This window comes from Miniopterus natalensis, chromosome X (genome assembly GCF_054644295.1).
Source record: "Miniopterus natalensis isolate mMinNat1 chromosome X, mMinNat1.hap1, whole genome shotgun sequence".
NCBI classification, from domain to species: Eukaryota; Metazoa; Chordata; class Mammalia; order Chiroptera; family Miniopteridae; genus Miniopterus; species Miniopterus natalensis.
In genome coordinates this window covers 70,256,434-70,274,570 of record NC_142103.1, presented here as the reverse complement: position 1 = coordinate 70,274,570, position 18,137 = coordinate 70,256,434, and the positions used below count along the sequence as shown (strand labels likewise).

Genomic DNA, 18,137 nt, shown 5'->3' with positions numbered 1-18,137 from the left:
GACTTTAACTACCACATCTATGTTAATGATTCCCACATCTATATGTCCAGTCCTAACCCATCTAGCTCTAGAACCTTGTTTCTCTTGATTTCCCTCTACATATTTCTATTAATCTACTAGTAGAAAACCATAGGGTCATTTGTATTCCGAACATTTCCTGAGTATCTAGTTTGTATAAAAGGCTGCACTGGTACTTGGAGGAAGGTAGTGATGGTGGAGATGAGATGCAATCATTATTAATAAGCGCTTTAATTGCATTATAACTGATTACGGCAATAGTCCTGCAAGGTAAAAAAGGTATTATCTCCTGGAAAGTAACTCAAAGTGTTTGATCGGCTACTTAAATATCGCAAAGTTTGCATTTAGCAGAGTATTTTGAAAGTCAGTTATATTTTGATATTAAGGATTGAACTATCTCCATTTTAAAAAATTAGGACAGTGCTGGGAATGTGCGGTCTAGTTGGTCCATAGCCAAAGGGGAATGAATGAGTGTGAACCACGAAGTAAGTTCCAGTAGCTTCTTCTAAGCCAATATGCACCCTCTTCTGGTTAGTTACCGTATATCATAGAATACGAAACACCTGCGATAGTAAGATGAGTCATTATTTTCCACAACTCTAGGGAAAAAACAAACATTGCCAATTAAAGTATGACACACCATCAATTGTCCAAGATTTCCTAGATGCTGAAACATTTTTTAAAAAGATGAGTCTTTAGAGGTTTCTAATTTGTTAAAATATGAAGAAGAAAATGATCTTAGATTCTACGACATACGGTGAATTTATTTTCCATATTCAATTTCCAAGGTCAATGCTAGTGTGGTATTTTGCACTTTCGTCGACTGTCGCAGGTGTATATTGTTTTTCAAAGGGTTGGAGGTAGTTCCACAGCTTGGTGTTGTACGCCTGCAACTCGATCCTAAAGCCCTTAGCTCTTCAATAATTTCTTTGTTCGCCCGCCCCGCCCCTCAACAATCAATGCAGATTTTATGGCTTAGGGGCAAACCTGAATTTCTTCTAATCATAAAATTGTACAGGCTGTATATGACTGTTCTTAGAATTCGCTACACTAGGGAAAAGACATGGAAAAACATTATATTATATAAACGAATCTTTTTTTCAAAGACCCATCTTGGCAGTAACATTAAAATGGGGTGGGGTAGGGAGCTGGGCGGAGGCGGAGAGGGGATATACGTCTCAGGATACAGGAAATACGGTAAGAGAGAAACCCAGAGGAAGCTCTGGGTCTGGAGGGGAGGGGACCCGCCGCCATCTCAGGTCTCCGGCTTGCTAAGGCCCACCAGAGAGAGCTGACGCCCAGGTCCGATAATCCTTATGGGGGACCAACCTTGTACCTCCGGGAGATCCACGCTCCCACCTGGAAACACGCGGGAAACCAAGCCTCCAAAAAAGCGCTGCCTCCTAGCTCCACGGTGGGATTATCCGGAAGGGACTCCAAACGGAGGTAGTACCCCTCTCCCCTCCGCACCTCCTCCTGCACCACCGGGCCTGAAGTCGCAACCTCCTCCTCCAGAGAAGTAGTAGAATACACTTCTCACACCCGAAACCAGGTCAGATTCTTCCTTTCTCATCCTGCTCTCTGAAACTTAATTATGCATTTCCCAGATCTCCTTCCCATTTTCCCTGTTCTCTCCACGATTTTAAAAGTGAAGAAAGAATATGCAAACATTAAATAGCTCTTTTACAAAATATGCTTGGATGAAATTTTGGATGTTTAATGGCATTAAGTAATTACTTTTAATATATTAGTTGTGATAATTGTGGGTTCTATTTTTTAAGAAGTAGACTTGAATTTTTTTATATACTCGAAAGTAATTTGGTGGGGTCCAGGTGGGGGGTACAAACCAAGGTTCATGAGTTGATAATTGTTAAAGCTAGGTAATGTATTCATGGCGATTCATTAGAATGTTCTCACTACTTTTGTGTACATTTGAAACTTTTCAATTTAAAAACGCTTTGCTCAAGATTAGTAGTGCATTCAAGGCCTAATTCCTATGCCTAGCACTGTGCCAACTGAAGGTATTTATAAGGTGAGCTACAGAAGTGTGTGTTTCTCTGTGTACAGAGAATGGCAGAATTTAATAAGTAAAAACTGTTGCAATATGGTAAGTCAAACCCAAGTGCCATAACGTTTGCTTGTTCAGTGTATTCAGAAAGCAGCCTAGGATGGACCAAGTCATTCTGCCTGGTAGTGATGAACTTTCAAAAAGAAAAAGGGAAATTTGGGTGAGCCTTAATGGGTGAGTGACATCTGCCCTGTGGAGGAGGAGGAGGGAGTGTTTTTCAGACCTAGTGCTTCTAGAGCAAAAGCCCCAAGACAGGTTTGTTCTGGGAAAAGCTGGGCTATAACTCTGAAATCTGTGAGAAGACCTAGGAGGTGAAGTAGAATGTTGCAGGGCCTTGAATGTTATACTAAGGAATATACAGTTTAATCCTTAAGCAGTGGCAACCATTGAAGATTTTCAAACAAGTGATGTATTTTCAGAGTCCAGTTTTTAATATCAGAGAAACAATCTTCTATTTACATGAGTTTATAGAATGCAAAAAATAAAACCAAAATCTTATCTAAGCCTCACAGAGCCTTGTAATCCAAAGGAGACAGGCCATCCTTTCTTCATTTATGCAATAAACCTCACTATGAAGCCCTTGCATTGTGCTGGCAGCTGAAAGGGATGGATGACCAAGGCATAGTGCCTGGTACATAGTAGGAGTGAAACAGACATTTGAATAAATAAGTCAGTGAATGATAGGACAACAGTGGCAACTAAGGGGATTCTGGATTTAGGCTTTGGTGATAGTGCATAGAAAATGAAGGGGCTCTATTTTATTTCAAAGCGTCGCCTGGTCATTCCTTACAGCAGGGGTGGGGACTGTTGGCCTGGCCAAGGCAAACACAGGCGGGACTCAAAATTCAATAAATCTAGGAGTTTTTTTCATAGCTAATTTTTAAGTTGATAATTTTGTATGGCCTGTGAATGATGTTATAAATATCCAAATGGCCCTTGGCAGAAAAAAGTTTCCCTACCCGTCCCTTACAGCCTCACTTCCCTTAACTTTACCTCTGTGTCCAAACCAGTAGTGGTGGTGGGAGGGAGAGCATAGGGAGAGCAGTGCTTAGATAGAAAGCAAAGGAGGTAGCATATGGCAAGAAGTGCAAGAACTACATAATTTCCTCCAGTGATTCAAATCATTGAAAATTGTAAAAATAGTAAATATTTAATGAACATTTTTATGAGCCAGATACTGTTCTAAAGGGCTTCTATAGTCTATGCTTATTGTTATGCTTATTATTAATAGTATTATTTATTATTGCTATGCAATAAACCTTTTCTAATACTATCTATATAACTGTTTTACGGGAATATATAATTGAAATGTAGGAATGATGGAGCATAAGGACTTGAGGCCAGGGAAAAGAGATAAACAGCAACAGAAAAAATGATTTTACCGTATTTTACTATTTTTCAGTCTTTGAGGGATTACAATATGACTCCATTTCCTTGGTGCATTCATAAAGTAGTTTATCCAATGAAGACAATGAAGATTATTGACAATGCTACCCTGCTTTTTGTGTTGTTCTGCACTGGAAAGTTGTGATTTTTAAGGTAATGTCTTTACCAAAAACTCATTAAGGGGAGAAGAAAAATAAGAGTTGATTATGACACTAAATTGATTATGACATTACAGATGACTAGCCAAACAAAAACCAAAAAGCTATCACCAAATGATAAAATTGAAACCATATTCTACACTATATGAATCTCTCTCTCTTTCTCTCTCTCTCTATATATATACATATATATATATATACACACACACATACACACACACACCACATAATAATGTAATCTATAAGCTGTTTGGTTAGATTAACTCCTAATTACCTTATGGTTTCTGTTGTTACAGTGAAATATATCTTTTAAACCACATTATCTCATTATTTCTGGTAAATGGGAACATGATTGATATATTTACATACTCATTTTATATGCTGTACCCTTTCTGAATTCTATTCTAATAATTTATGGATTCTCTGTTAATTGTATTGGGAATAATTACAATTTCTTCCTTTCTAAATTTTTAGCTTGTTCAATATTTTTAGCAATTTTTCAGCTTGTTTTACTGTGCTAGCTAGGATCTTCAGTACAACAAAATATAGTAGAAGTGATAGAAGTGATAGAGAATTTCCTAGTCTTGCTACTGAATTTACAAGGAAATTCTGAAAATGTTTCATTATTTTTAGATTTTGTTTTGCAGCTTTAGGAAGCTCCTTTCTACAGGGTGTCGCCCCAAAATGTATACACACTTTAACAGCTGATAGCTCAATTTTTAAAATAAAATGTATTTTGCCCTAGCCCATTTGGGTCAGTGGGTAGAGCATCGGCCTGTGGACTGAAGTGTCCTGGGTTCGATTCTGGCCAAGAGCATGTACCACAGTTGCAGGCTGTGGAGACCCGTGGGGGAGGCAACCAATCAATGTGTCTCTCTCACATCCATGTTTCACTCTCTCTCTCTCCCCCTTCCACTCTGTCTGAAAAGCAATGGAAAAAATATCCTCGGGTGAGGATTAAAAAGAAAGAAAATGAAATATATTTTAATAAACACAGCTTTTATAATTATTCAAAGTGTGTGTATACATTTTTTGGGACACCCTATATTCTTAAATTGCTGAGAGTTTTTATTATGAATGAGTATGGAATTTTTCTCCAGATACTTTGTATTTATTGACATGATCATATGGGTTATTTCTCCATTAATATGACAGAGTGACTGTGTGATAAATTAAGATAATCAATTTCTAATACATTTCCTGCTTTTGATTTCATCAGATCTCAGCATTAAATATTCTGTTTTCTATTTTAGTAATTTTTGCTTTTATCGTTTTTTCTTTACTTTTTTTTTTTTGCTATTTTTCTAATTTATTTATTTGGACCTTTAACTCAGTAATTTTCACTTTTCTAAAATAATTTATGACTATAAATTTTTAACTATGTACCACTTTAGAAGATTTTCATAGGTTTTTATACATAGTAATTTATTATCATTCAGTTATTTTTAAATTTCACTTATGATTTCTTTTTGACTCATGAGTTATTTGGTGTTTTTTAAAAATTTACAAACACATGTCTCTTTTGAAAAATCATATTGTGAAATCATTAGTTCAGTTACAGACAAACTTCATCTTATTTTCTGCTCTAAAGTGTTTAATGTTTTTTACCCTTCTGGTAACAAAAACAAAATTATACACTGGCTCCTCATCACAATAGATTTTAACAATATAAAACTTTTTCTTTCATTAAATACATAGGAAAAGTGTGATTATACCATTCAATGATGGAATTATTGCTGATATTTATGCTTGTGTTTTTTAAACTTTTTTAATTTTAATCTAATTCTACACTTAAAATATGTAAGAATATTGCAAAGAACTCTCATATACCCTTTACCTTGATTCACCAGTTAACACATTGCCGTCGCTTTATCACTCTATGTCATTCTGTTTCTATATCATTCTTTTTCATTTCCTGTCTTTCCGCTCCCCCATTATATACCTTTTTTCTCTCCTCCTTCTTCACTCCTTCCCTTCTCCTGCACCTCTCCCTCTTCCCCACTCCTCCCCCCTCTCCCTCTCCCTCTCTCCTCCACTTCTTCCCCTTCCCCTCTCTTCCCTTCTCCCTCTTCCTCTGTCCTCCCCCTCTACCCCTCTCCTACACCCCTCCCTCTTCCTTTCTCCTTCCCCTTCCCTCTTCCCTTATCCTGCCCCCTCTCCCTCTTTCATCTACCTCTCCTTCTTCCTCTCTTCCCCCTTTCCTCCACCCTATCCTCTTCCTCTCTCCTTTACCACTTTCTTCCTCTCTCCTCCCCCTCCCTCTTCCCCTCTCCTAGACCTCTTCTACTTCTCCTCTCCCCCCTTCTCCCTCTTCCCCTCTCCCCTGCTCTGCCTCTTCCTCTCTTCTCTACCTCTCCCTCTCTTCCTCTCCCCGCCCTCTCCCTTCTCCTTAATCTCCTCTCCTCCCCTCTCTCCCTCTTCCCCTCTCCCTCTTCTCTCCTCCTCCCTCTCCCTCTCCCTCTCTCCTCCCCCTTTCCCCCTCTCCCTCTCCTCCCCCTGCCCTCTTCCCCTCCCCTCCCCTCTTCCCCTCTCCTACCTCTTCTGCCTCTCCCCCTCTCCTCCCCCCCTCTCCCTCATTCCCTCTCCCTCCTCCTCCCTCTTCCCCTCTCTCCTCCCCTCTCCCTCGTCCCCTCTCCTCCCCCCCTCTGTCTCCCCCTCTCCTCCCTCCCTCTTTCCCTCTTCTCCGCTTCCCTCTTCCCCTCTCCACTCCCCTCTCCTTCTCCCCCTCTCCTCTACCTCTCCCTCTCTCCTCCCCCTCCCTTTTCCCTTCTCCTCCTTCTCTCCCTCTTCCCCTCTCCTCCCCCTCTCTCTCCCTCTCCTCCACCTCACCCTCTTCCTCTCTCCTCCCCACTCTCCCTTTTCCTCTCTCTGAACTTTTTGAGAATAATTTGCGGACATCATGCTCCTTTAACTGTAAATACTTCAGGATATATATTCTCACAACGATGTCTTTCCCTTACACAACCTCAGTACGTGTGACATAATAAAAATTTGACATTGTTCCATAAATCTTTATTGTCAAAATTATACACTCATACTTACTGAAAAAAGGGATGATTTTGGGAAAACATATATTTCTTTTTTAAAACAGTTTAACAATTTTATTGCAGTATAGTTAACATTAATAAACTGTTAACAGTCCACATATTTAAAATGTACAATTTCGTAAGTTTTATCATATCGATGAGACCATAATCACAGTCAAGATAATACTGCACATTCTCTTGGGGCTCCCTTTTAATCCTCCTCTCCCACCGAACTTCCTGGGTTCCTCAGCTCCATTCCACAATTTATAACCTTGATCTGTTAAGGAGACTATGCCAGGTGTTGAACCAGAACACTCCACCTTCTAGATGGAACTAATTGCTGCTTCTTGGTGCCGTTTAGTGTGTTCCTCTATATCTCACATTTCCTGTAAAGTGGAATGCATATTTAGAGGCCTGATGAAATCATGTTATGCATTTTGAACTTAAAATAGTATATGTATTTCATAAGGCATCATATCAAAGACACTTAATATCTGGTTGACCCAACTATTTTTATTTTACCTTTTTTGATACCAGTTCTTACTTGTTGTTGCATTTTTATTCTTTGCTTTTTTTTCAGTTGTTAAAACAGATGTTCTTTTTGTTCTTTTTAAAATTTTTTATTATTGAAAATATTATAGATGTCCCCCATTTCCCCCTACCTTTGCACCCCTTCTCCTAGCCCCTGCCCCACCCCAGGCCTTCACCACACTGTTGTCTGTGGCCATGGGCTATGCATATAAGTTCTTTCGTTAATCGCTTCCCATCTCCCCATGCCCCTCCCCTCTGAGATCTATCAGTCTGTTTCATGCATATATTTCAAATGGACAATGTAAGCTGTAATCTTTTTTCCCAACTTTATTGAAATATATTTAACATATAACATTTTTTTAAAAAATATATCTTTATTGATTTCAGAGAGAGAAAAGGAGAGAGGGAGCGAGAGAGAGAGAAACATCAATGATGAGAGAGTCATTGATCGAGCCCGCAACCCGGGCATGTGCCCTGACCTGGAATTGAACCCCGATCGCCTGGATCCTAGGTCGACACTCAACCGCTGAGCCATGCCCGGCTGGGCAACATATAACATTTTTAAGTTTAATGTGATGATTTGCTATACATATATATTACAGAATGATTAGCACAATAAGGTTATTTAATACATAAATTATCTCACATAGCTACCACTTTTTGTGTGTGCTTAGAACTTTTAAAATCAACTCTCTTAACAGCTTTTAAACATACAATAGAGTATTGTTAACTATAGTCACTGTTCTATAGTATATAGTACTATACTATGACTATAGTTATATCTCTCTATATAGTTAAATATACTATAAGTGTACTATTTACTATAGTATAATGTACATCCTGTTGTACACTAGATCCTGAGAACTTGTAATAATTGAAAATTTATACACTTTGACCAACTTCATCCATTTCCCCCACCCTCCCACCCCAGAAAAATCTACTCTCTGTTTCTATGAGTTTGGCATACTGCTCTTTTTATAAATTTTTGTTGAAGTATAATAGTCATGTAATATTATATTAGTTTCAGGTCTACTACATAATGATTCAACATGTATATACTTTACAATGTGATCACCACACTAAGTCTAGTAACCCATCTGTCATCATACAAATTATTACAATGTCATCGACTCTATTCCCTGTGTTGCACACTATATTCCCCATGGCTTATTTATTTTATAACTGGAAATTTGTACCTTTTATTCCCCTTAACACTTTTCACCTATCCTCTAACCACCCACCCCTCTAGCAAACATTAGTTTATTTTCTGTATCTATGAATGTTTTTGTTTTGTTCTGTTTGTTTTGTTTTTCAGGTTCCACATATAAGTGAAATAATAAGGTATTTGTCTTTCTCTGTCTGACTTATTTCGCTTAGCAAAATACTCTCTAGATCCATTCATGTTGTAGCAAATGGCAAGATTTCATTCTTTTCATGACTAAGTAATATTCCACCATGTATATGTCAAATCTTCTTTATCCATTCATCTATCAGTGCAGACCTAGATGGCTTCCATATTTTGGATATTGTAAGTAATGCTGTAATGAACATGGAGGTGCATATATGTGTTCATATTTGTGTTTTCATTTGTTTCTGATAAATTCCTAGAAGTAGAATTGCTAGGTTGTATGCTAATTCTATTTTTAATTTTTTGAGGAACCTCCATACTGTTTTCCATATAGGCTACACCAATTTACCATTCCACCAACAGTGCATGTTGTTTCCCTTTTCTCCTTATCCTTGCCAACACTCATTTGTTGATTTATTGATGATAGCCATTCTGACACATGTGAGGTATAACCTTATTGTGGTTTGGATTTACATTTCCCTGATGATTGGTGATGTTGAGCATCTTTTCTTATGTCTGTTGGCCATCTGTATATCTTCTCTGGAGAAATGTCTTTTCATATCCTCTGGCCAATTTTTGATTGGGTTTATCGTTTTTGTTACTGAGTTGTATGAGTTCCTAATATATTTTGGATATCAACTCCTTATTGTGTATATCATTTGTGCATGTCTTCTCCCATTCAGTAGGCTTCTTTTTGTTTTCTTGATGGTTTCCTTCACTATGCAGAAGCTGTTTTACAAAGTCCTACTTGTTTCTTTTTGCTTATGTTTGCTTCTCTTGAAGGGACATATCCAAAAAGATATTACTAAGACTGATGTCAAATATACTAACTATATTTTCTTCTAGGACTTTTATAGTTTCAGGTCTTACATTTAAGTCTTTAATCTATTTTGAGTTTATATTTATATGTGATGTAAGAGAGGGGTACAGTTCCCTTTTTTTTTTTTTGCATGTGTTTGTCCAGTTTCCAAACACCACTTGTTGAAGAGACTGTTGTTTCTGCATTGTATATTCATACTTCCTTTGTCTCAGGTTAGTTGATCATATAAGCAAGGGTTTATTTTTGAGCTGTCTGTTCTGTTCCATTGATATATGTGTGTTGTTTGTGTGTGTGTGTGTGTGCCAGTACCATACTGTCTTGATTATTATAGCTTTGTAGTATAGTTTGAAATCAGGGATTATGATACCTCCCACTATGTTCTTCTTACTCAAGAGTGCTTTGACTCTTTGTGGTCTTTTGTGGTTCAATATAACTGTTAGGATTATTTTTTCTAGTAATGAGAAGAGTGTCATTGGTATTTTTATAAGGATTACGTTGAATCTGTAGATTGCTTTGGGTACTATGATCCTTTTAACAATATTAATCCTTCCAGTTTATGAACACAGTATATCCTTCCATTTATTTGTGTCCTCTTTGTTTTCTTTCTTCAATGTCATGTAGTTTTCAGAGTGCAGGTCTTTCACTTTGGTTAAATTTACTCCTAGTATTTTTTTGGTACTATTGTTAATGGGATTATTTTCTTAATTTCTCCTCTGATCATTTGTTAGAGTATAGAAATGTGATGGATATCTACATATTGATTTTTGTTTCCTGTTACACAACTGAATTCATTTATTCTATTAATTTTTGGTGGATTCCTTAGGGTTTTCTATATATATTATAATGTCATCTGCAAATAGTGACAGTTTTACTTCTTCCTTTCCAGTTTGGATACCTTTTATTTCTTTTTCTTGTCTGATTGCTGTGGTTATGACTTCCAGTACTATATTGAATAATTGTGATGGGAGAGGGCATCCTTGTTTTGTTCCTAGTCATGGAGGAAAAGCTTTGAGCTTTTCACCATTGCAAATGATGTTAGCTATGGACTTTTCATATATAGCCTTTATCATTTGAGGTAACTTTCTTCTGTACCAATTTTGTTGAGAGTTTTTATCACAAATAGATGCTGACTTTTGTGAAATGCTTTTTTTGCACCTGTTGAGATGATCATATTACTTTTATCCTTATTTGTTGATGTGGTGGATCACATTGTTTTGTGGATGTTGATCCACTCTTGCATCCCTGGAATAAATCCCACTTAATTGTGGTGTATAATCCTTTTAATGTTGAATTTGGCTTGCTGGTATTTTGTTGAGAATTTTGGCATCTATACTCATAAGGAATATTGGCCTGCAATTCCCTTTTTTTTATATTGTATTTTTCTAGTTTTGGTATAGAATAATCCTGGCTTCTTACAATAAGTTTAGAAGCATTCCTTCCTCTTCAAGTTTTTGGAGTAGTTTGAGGAGGATAGGTATTAATTTTTCTTTAGATGTTCTGTAGAATTCACCTGTGAAGCCATTTGTTTTTTGGGAGGTTTTGATTATTACTTCACTTCCATTGCTAGTAATTGGTCTGTTCAGATTCTCTGTATCTTCCTAGTTTAGTCTTGGCAGGTTTTATGTTTTTAGAGATCATTGTATTTCTTCTAGGTTGTCTGATTTGTTGGCATATAATTCATAATATTCTTTAATGATCCTTGTTTTGTGGTGTTGGTTGCAATATTCCCTCTTTCATTTCTGATTTTATTTATTGGGCTCTTTTTTCTTGAGTCTTGGTAGAGGCTTGCCAATTTTATTTATTCTTTCAGATATCCAGCTTTTAGGTTCATTAATCTCGTCCATTGCTTTTTAGTCTCTATTTTGTTTATTTCTGCTCTAAACTTTATTATTTCCTTCCTTCCGTGTACTTTGGGTTTTGTTTGTTTTTCTTTTTCTAGTTTCCTTAGGAATAAAATCACATTGTTCATTTGGGATTTTTCCTGCTTCTTGTGGTAGGCCTGTATAGCTATAAACTTTTCTCTTATAACTGCTTTTGCTGCATTCCATGAATTTTGTAAGGTTGTGTTTTCATTTGTCTCAAGGTAGCTTTTGATTTCCTGCTTAATTTCTTCTGTGATCCATTGTTTTTGATTAGTACTATGTTTAATCTCTACATATTTGTGTGTGTTTTTTAGCTTTCCTCCTGTAGTTGATTTCTAGTTTCATGCTGTTGTGGTCAGAAAATAATATGCTCAATATAATTTCAATCTTTTTCAGTTTATTGAGACTTTTTTTGTGGCCTAGTATGTGGTCTATCCTGGAAAATGTTCCATGTGCACTTGAGAAAAATGTGTAATCTGCAGTTTGGGGATGAAATGTTTTATAAATGTCTATTAAGTCAATCTGTTCTAATGTGGCATTTAAGACCATTATTTTCTTATTTTCTGTCTGGATATCTATCCATTGAGATAAGTAGGGTATTAAAGTCTTCAACTATTATTGTATTACTGTTTTATTTTCTGCCTTTATGTCTGTTAATATTAGCTTTATATACTTGGGTGCTCCTATGTTGGGTCTATATATATTTACAATTGTTATGTCCTCTTCTTAGACTGACCACTTTGTCGTTATGGAAAGTCTTTCTTTATCTCTTTTTACATTATTTGTTTAAAGAGTATTTCATCTGAGATCAGTATTGCTCCTCCAGCTTTCTTTTTGTTTCTGTTTGCATCGAATATCTTTTTTCATCCCTTCACTTCAGTCCATTTGTGTTTTGATCTAAAGTGAATCTCTCGTAGGCAGCATATAGGTGGGTCTTGTATTTTTGTCCATTCTGCCACCTTATGCCTATTGATTGGCGTATGTGGTCCAATTACATTTAAAGTAATTATTTATAGGTATGTGCTTATTGCTATTTTGTTAATTACTTTTTGGTTGTTTTGGTTGTTCTTCTCTGTTCCTTTCTTCTCTTGATCTCTTCCCTTGTAGTTTGTTGGTTTTCTTTAGCATTTTTTGGAGTTCATATTTCTATTTTTGATGTGTTTTTTGTAGTTTTTGGTTTGTGGTCACCATGAAGTTCATGTGTATTAATCTATATTTATAGGAGTCCATTTAAGTTTATAGACATTTAAGTTTGGGTGCATTTTAATAGAACTGCATTTTTACTCCCAGTCCATACTTTAAGTTTTTGATGTCATATTTTAGATCTTTGTATTTCCTGTATTCCCTAACTACTTATTATAGCTATAGTTAATTTTGCTACGTCTGTCTTTTAATCTTCAATTTCTATTTTCTTATTTCAGGTAGAGTATTCTAGAGTGTTTATCAGTACTTTAAATATATCCTGTCTACTCCCTTCTGGCCTGTAGAGTTGCTTCTGAGAAATCAGCTAATAACCTTATGGGGTTTCCCTTGTATGTGACTTGTTTCTCCTCTCTTGCTGTCTCTATATCCTTAACTTTTGTCATTTTAATTACAATATGTCTTGGTTGGCCTCTATGAGTTCTCTTTTATTGTTGTTAATCTTCTCTAAGATATTTTTCCATTGATTTTTCAGAAAGTGGAAGGGGGGGGGGCGAGAGAGAGAGAGAGAGAGAGAGAGAGAGAGAGAAAGAGAGAAAGAGAGAGAAACATTGATGTGAGAGACACATCAATTGGTTGCCTCCCGCATGTGTTCCAACCAGGGCCTGGGATGGAATCTGCAACCCAGGTACATGCCCTTGACTTGGGAGTCATACCTGCAACCCTTCAGTGCACAGGCCAACACTCTAACTACTGAGCCATGCCAGCCAGGACTAGTTTCATCTTTTTTGGAGTTCTGTGTGCTTTCTGGACCTGGATGTGTATTTTTTTTTCTACCCCAGGTTAGGAAACTTTTCAGGCATTATTTCTTCAAATAAACTTTCTTCCCCTTTTGCTTCTTCTGGGATCCCTATAATACAGATTTTTGTGTGCTTGATGTTGTCCCAGAGTTCCCTTAAACTATATTTGTCTTTGTGTGTGTGTTTCTCTTTGGTGTTCTCATTGGGTGATTTCCACTATTATACCTACCAGGTCACTAATTTGTTCTGTATTTTCTTACCTGCTGTTGGTTCCTTTTGGTGATTATATTCTTCAGCCCTGATTGGTTCTTTATTATATTTTCTAACTCTTTGTTGAATTTCTCTCTGAATTCCTCTATTTTACTCTCAATGTTTGGTGAGCATTTTTATGACCATTACTTTGAATTTCTTATCAGGCAGTTATTTATCTCTTATTTCATTAGGGTTTATTTCTGGACTTTTTTCTTACTCCTTTATTTGGAACGTATTCCTATGTTTTGTTATTTTCTTTGACTTTCTGTTGTTGTTTTTCTGTGAATTAGATAGAGTAGCTTTCTCTCCCAATCTTGATAAAATGATCTTGTATTAGACTGAGTGTGCAGGGTGGTTTTGGCAGGCCATTTGGAGTCATATTGGGCACATGCGACACCTGATACACTGCTTGGCTGGAGCTTCAGCATCCTTGGTGCAGGGTGGCCCAGTGCATTTGCACTTGCAGTGGCTCTCTGTTAGTATAGTTGTCCTTGCTGAAGTGGGCCCCCGGTGGTCTGCTCCAGTGTGTGTATATGCAGTAGTATCTCAGCTGTCTGAGGCAGGTACAGCCTCTGGGCAAAGCAGCCTAGTACACATATGCATGCCGTGACCCCTTCTTGGTCTGGCTTTCAGGGCTGGAGCAAGCTCCTGGTGAGTCATCCCACTGTTGGTATATGCAGTGGCACCCTGGATATCCTGGGCCAGATTGAGAATAAGCTGGGAATGTCCTGCAGCAGCTTTGCAGGTCTGCTGAAGCACCTGGATAGATGTCCGACCTGTGTTATCCCGGTGGAAGGGGAAGGTTAACAATGGTACTCATCACCACCTTCAATTCTGGAGAGGTCTCACAGATTCCAGAGAGCTTTTGTGGTTCCCCAACTTTCTTCTGCAGTTTCTCTTTCTAGTTTGATGTGCAGAAGCTGTTCGGTCAACCTTCAGTTGTCAAGAAAAATTGCTCTGTATGTAAGTGTATATTTGGTGTGGTTTGTGGGAGAGGCAGGTTCAGAGTCCTCTTCTACTCCATCTTGGACCTGCCTCCAATCCCATACTGTTTTGACTATTATATCTTTGTAGTGTAGTCTGAAATTTGTGTTCCAATAGTATAATCTAGGCCATGTTCCAATTTGACCAGTTGTCCCAATAATGTCTTTTATAGCTATTTTCTTTTCTTAGTCAAAGTTTTCATTCAGGGTGATACATTGCAGTTAGTTTTCGTGTCTCTTCAGTTGTCTTTAATCTGGAACAGTACAACTTATCTTTGTCTTCATGATATTGACAATTTAAAAAAACATAAGAAAATTATTATGCCTCTTAGTTGAAGTTTGTGTGCCATTTTCTCATTATTATATTTTGTTTTTGCATTTTGGCATGAATACCAGAGAGGTAATGTTGTATTGTTCTCAGAGCATCGTATCAGCGGCACGTGATGCTGGTTTGACCCTTTAGAAGTAATGTTAACCTTTATTACTTGGTTAAGATAATGCTTGCTAGATTCAGCCACTATAAAGTTACCATTTTTCTCTTTGCAGTTAATGATTTTGCTGGGGATACTTTGAAACCGTGTGAATGTCCTGTTTCTCATCAAACTAAAATCCACTGGTTTGATAGCCATGATGGTTTTTGACTGAATCAATTTTTATATGATGGCTGCAAAATGGTAATTTTCAAACTGCATAATTTTTACTGCATTTATTAGCTTGTACTCTACTTCAAGGAAGAGATTTTGTTACTTTATTTCATAAATATCCTATTTCTATCATTTTTTATTATTCATTTTCCCATATTTATCCAGTGGCAACCAACTCAAGCTGGTGTCCCTGGCTTCCCTGGCTTTTAACATGTCCCCATCATTCTTTGATACATACTTTGACCTCCGAATATTTTTACTTTCTTGCTTTCAGGCCTGTCTTACATTTCCTGCTTCATTAATCATTTCTTTGTGGAAAATCATTTCCTCTAATGGGAAATAGTATTTAGAAACCAAGACATGGGTACATGAATATTTTTTACCTTAACATTTTGTTATTCTTTTCCTTTTAATTGAACATAGTACAGACATGGTTTATATGATACTGGTAATTTAATATTTGTTGAGGTGTGTATTATAGAGAACATGATCAATTTTTAAATGTTTTATGTGAGCCTGAAAAGATTTTGTATATTCCAATTATTGCATGTAGGGTTCTATAAATGTCTATTAAACTTATGATTATTCTTCTATATCACCATTAATGTTGTTAGTTGCTAAATCTATCAATTATAGAGAAAGTAATTTTTTTCTTTCTATTGAATTTATGGGGGTGACACTGGTTAACAAAGTTATACAGGTTTCAGGTGCGTAATTCCACAACACATCATCTGTACACTGTATTGTGTGTTCACCACCCCAAGTCTCTGTCCATCACCATTTATCCCCCCATATCCTCCCCCCCTCCTCCCGGCAATCACTGCACTGTTGTGCGTGTACATGAGTTTTTTCTTTCTTTTTCTTTTTGCTCAATCCCTCCATCTGCCCCCCCCCAGCCCTCCAACCACCTCCCCCACCCCAGCTTTACAGCTGTCAGCCTGTTCTCTATCTATGAGTCTTTCTCTGTTTTGCTTAAAATCTCCCACTGTGATTGTGGATTTGTCAGATTCTTATAATTTTGTAAATTTTTGATCTATATATTTGAGGCTTTTTTATTATATGCATAAAAGTCTGAAATAGATACATCTTTTATTATTTTTAGTGACCTGTTTTACTTTTTGCATGTAAAAAGTCTCTTTTGTTTGACAGACTTTCCTTTGTTTGGATGGTATTTCTTTTTCCATCCTTTTACTTACTCACTTTTTTCTTTTATTTTTCAGAAAATGTTCTACCAACAAAAGTAAATGCATTGAGTTCTTTCTGAACTTAACAGCAGGATCTATAATTAGCAGAAAAGATAAGCTTTATATCTCCAAACATTATTTGTCTTCACCAGCTTTTTAAATAAAATTTTAACTTTTTAGACATTCTTTGGGTTGATCCACCAATTCTTTATTTTGCTACATATATCTCTTTATAAGTATGTACACGCACACTCACTTTGTTTTTGCTGAACCATTTGGAAGTAACTTGCAGATACCATGGAACTTCAGCTCTAAACATTTAAGTGTTTATCTCCTAAGAACAGGAATTACAGGTTTTTTTTTTAATATATCTTTATTTATTTCAGAGAGAGGAAAGAAGAGGGGGAGAGAGAGATAGAAACATCAATGATGAGAGAGTCATTGGTCAGCCACCTCCAGCCTGAAACCCAGGCATGTGTCTCCCCCGGGAATCAAACCCCGATCTCCTGGGTCCTAGGTTGACGCTCAACCGCTGAGCCACGCCCAGCTGGGCAAATGGGCATTACTATTATCACACTCAGAGAAATTTAACATTAATACAACACTATTATCAATATACTGTTTATATCAAAGTTCCCCAACTGTCCTAACAATTTCCTTTATCATTTTTTATTTGTTTTGATCCAGTATTCAGTCAAGCATCATGCACTGTATTTAGTTGTCATACCCTTTTGAGGTTTTTTAAAATCTAGTATAGCAACTTCTTTTTCTTTTAATTTTTTATAACATTGGCATTTCTAATGAGTCCAGATAGCTGTGCTGCCTATGTTTCACATTCTGAACTTGTCTGTATTCCTGTAATTAAGCATTTTGAGCAAGACTACTGTGGTCCTTGTTATTACATCACATCAGAAGGCACAAAATGCCAGTTTGTCCTATTCATCATCATCATTATTATTATTATTATTATCATTATTTTTAAAAGGTCTCACATTTATTACTGAACCAACCTACTATTGCAGAAAAAAAAATCAAGACAAAAATCATGCTTCCAGTAATTTCCCAATTAAAATGCCCAACTGTCCAGACAGTAGTGATCTTTTCAGTCATTTAAAGATGTAGGCAACCTAGATACGGCATAAACATGTGAGTCATCTCTCATGTGTGATTCCTTATAGACCCAGTTTGGTTCTTCTCCAATGTCTCCTCTTGGAGTTGTACTTGATTTTATTACCAGTTTTCATCCAAATCCATTGGGGAGTGGGCCAATTCTGCTTTTGTTTCTTGGCCAGGAACCTCTTGATCATGAAAGTCTTGTGAGAAGTCATGGTGAAGGAGCCCGCCCAGGGGTGGCTCAGCGGTTGAGCGTCGACCTAGGATCCGGGCGATTGGGGTTCGATTCCTGGTCAGGGCACATGCCCGGTTGCGGGCTCGATCAATGACTCTCTCATCATTGATGTTTCTATCTCTCTCTCTCCCTCTCCTTTCCTCTCTCTGAAATCAATAAAGATATATTTTTAAAAAAAAAAAAAGTCATGGTGAAGGAGAATCAACCACACACAACACGCTGGTGGAGAAAGCAAAAGAACTTATTTAGTGGCACTCTGTCCCATTCATTATTAATGATACTAATTTTGTTGACCTTTTAAAAAGACTTTAAAAAGCAGTTTTAAGTTCACAGCAAAATTAAGAGGATGTTACAGAGTTTTCTCATCTTCCCCTTGCTTCTACACATGCATAGCCTGCTCTATTATCAGCAGAGTGGCACAAATGATGTCACAATTAATGAGCCTACGTTGACAGGTAACCACCCAAAGTCCATAGTTACACTATTGTTCACTCTTGGTGCTACACATTCTATGGGTAACAACAAATATATAATGACATATTTATCATTATAGCATCTACAGAGTATTT

At 36.9% G+C, this 18,137-nt stretch overlaps 2 protein-coding genes across 6 annotated transcripts in view; one reads left to right on the top strand and one right to left on the bottom strand.

The window, feature by feature from the left end:
* The first annotated feature begins 1,241 nt into the window (after positions 1 to 1,241).
* Positions 1,242 to 18,137, top strand: part of NBDY (negative regulator of P-body association) — a 54,616-nt gene continuing 37,720 nt past the window's right edge. For 2 of the 5 annotated variants that reach the window (XM_087829442.1, XM_087829443.1), the window contains exons 1-2: positions 1,242 to 1,570; positions 3,489 to 3,625. In XM_087829442.1, the coding sequence (XP_087685568.1) occupies positions 1,335 to 1,541 (207 nt within the window). In that variant the 5' untranslated portion in view covers positions 1,242 to 1,334 and the 3' untranslated portion in view covers positions 1,542 to 1,570; positions 3,489 to 3,625. The other 3 variants (XR_015716518.1, XR_015716517.1, XM_087829444.1) reach the window with 2 other exon arrangements.
* Positions 17,371 to 17,548, bottom strand: LOC107537273 (large ribosomal subunit protein eL39-like). The gene has a single exon (XM_087829445.1). It carries the CDS (start codon positions 17,546 to 17,548, stop codon positions 17,393 to 17,395), a length of 156 nt encoding a protein of 51 aa, XP_087685571.1. The 3' UTR covers positions 17,371 to 17,392.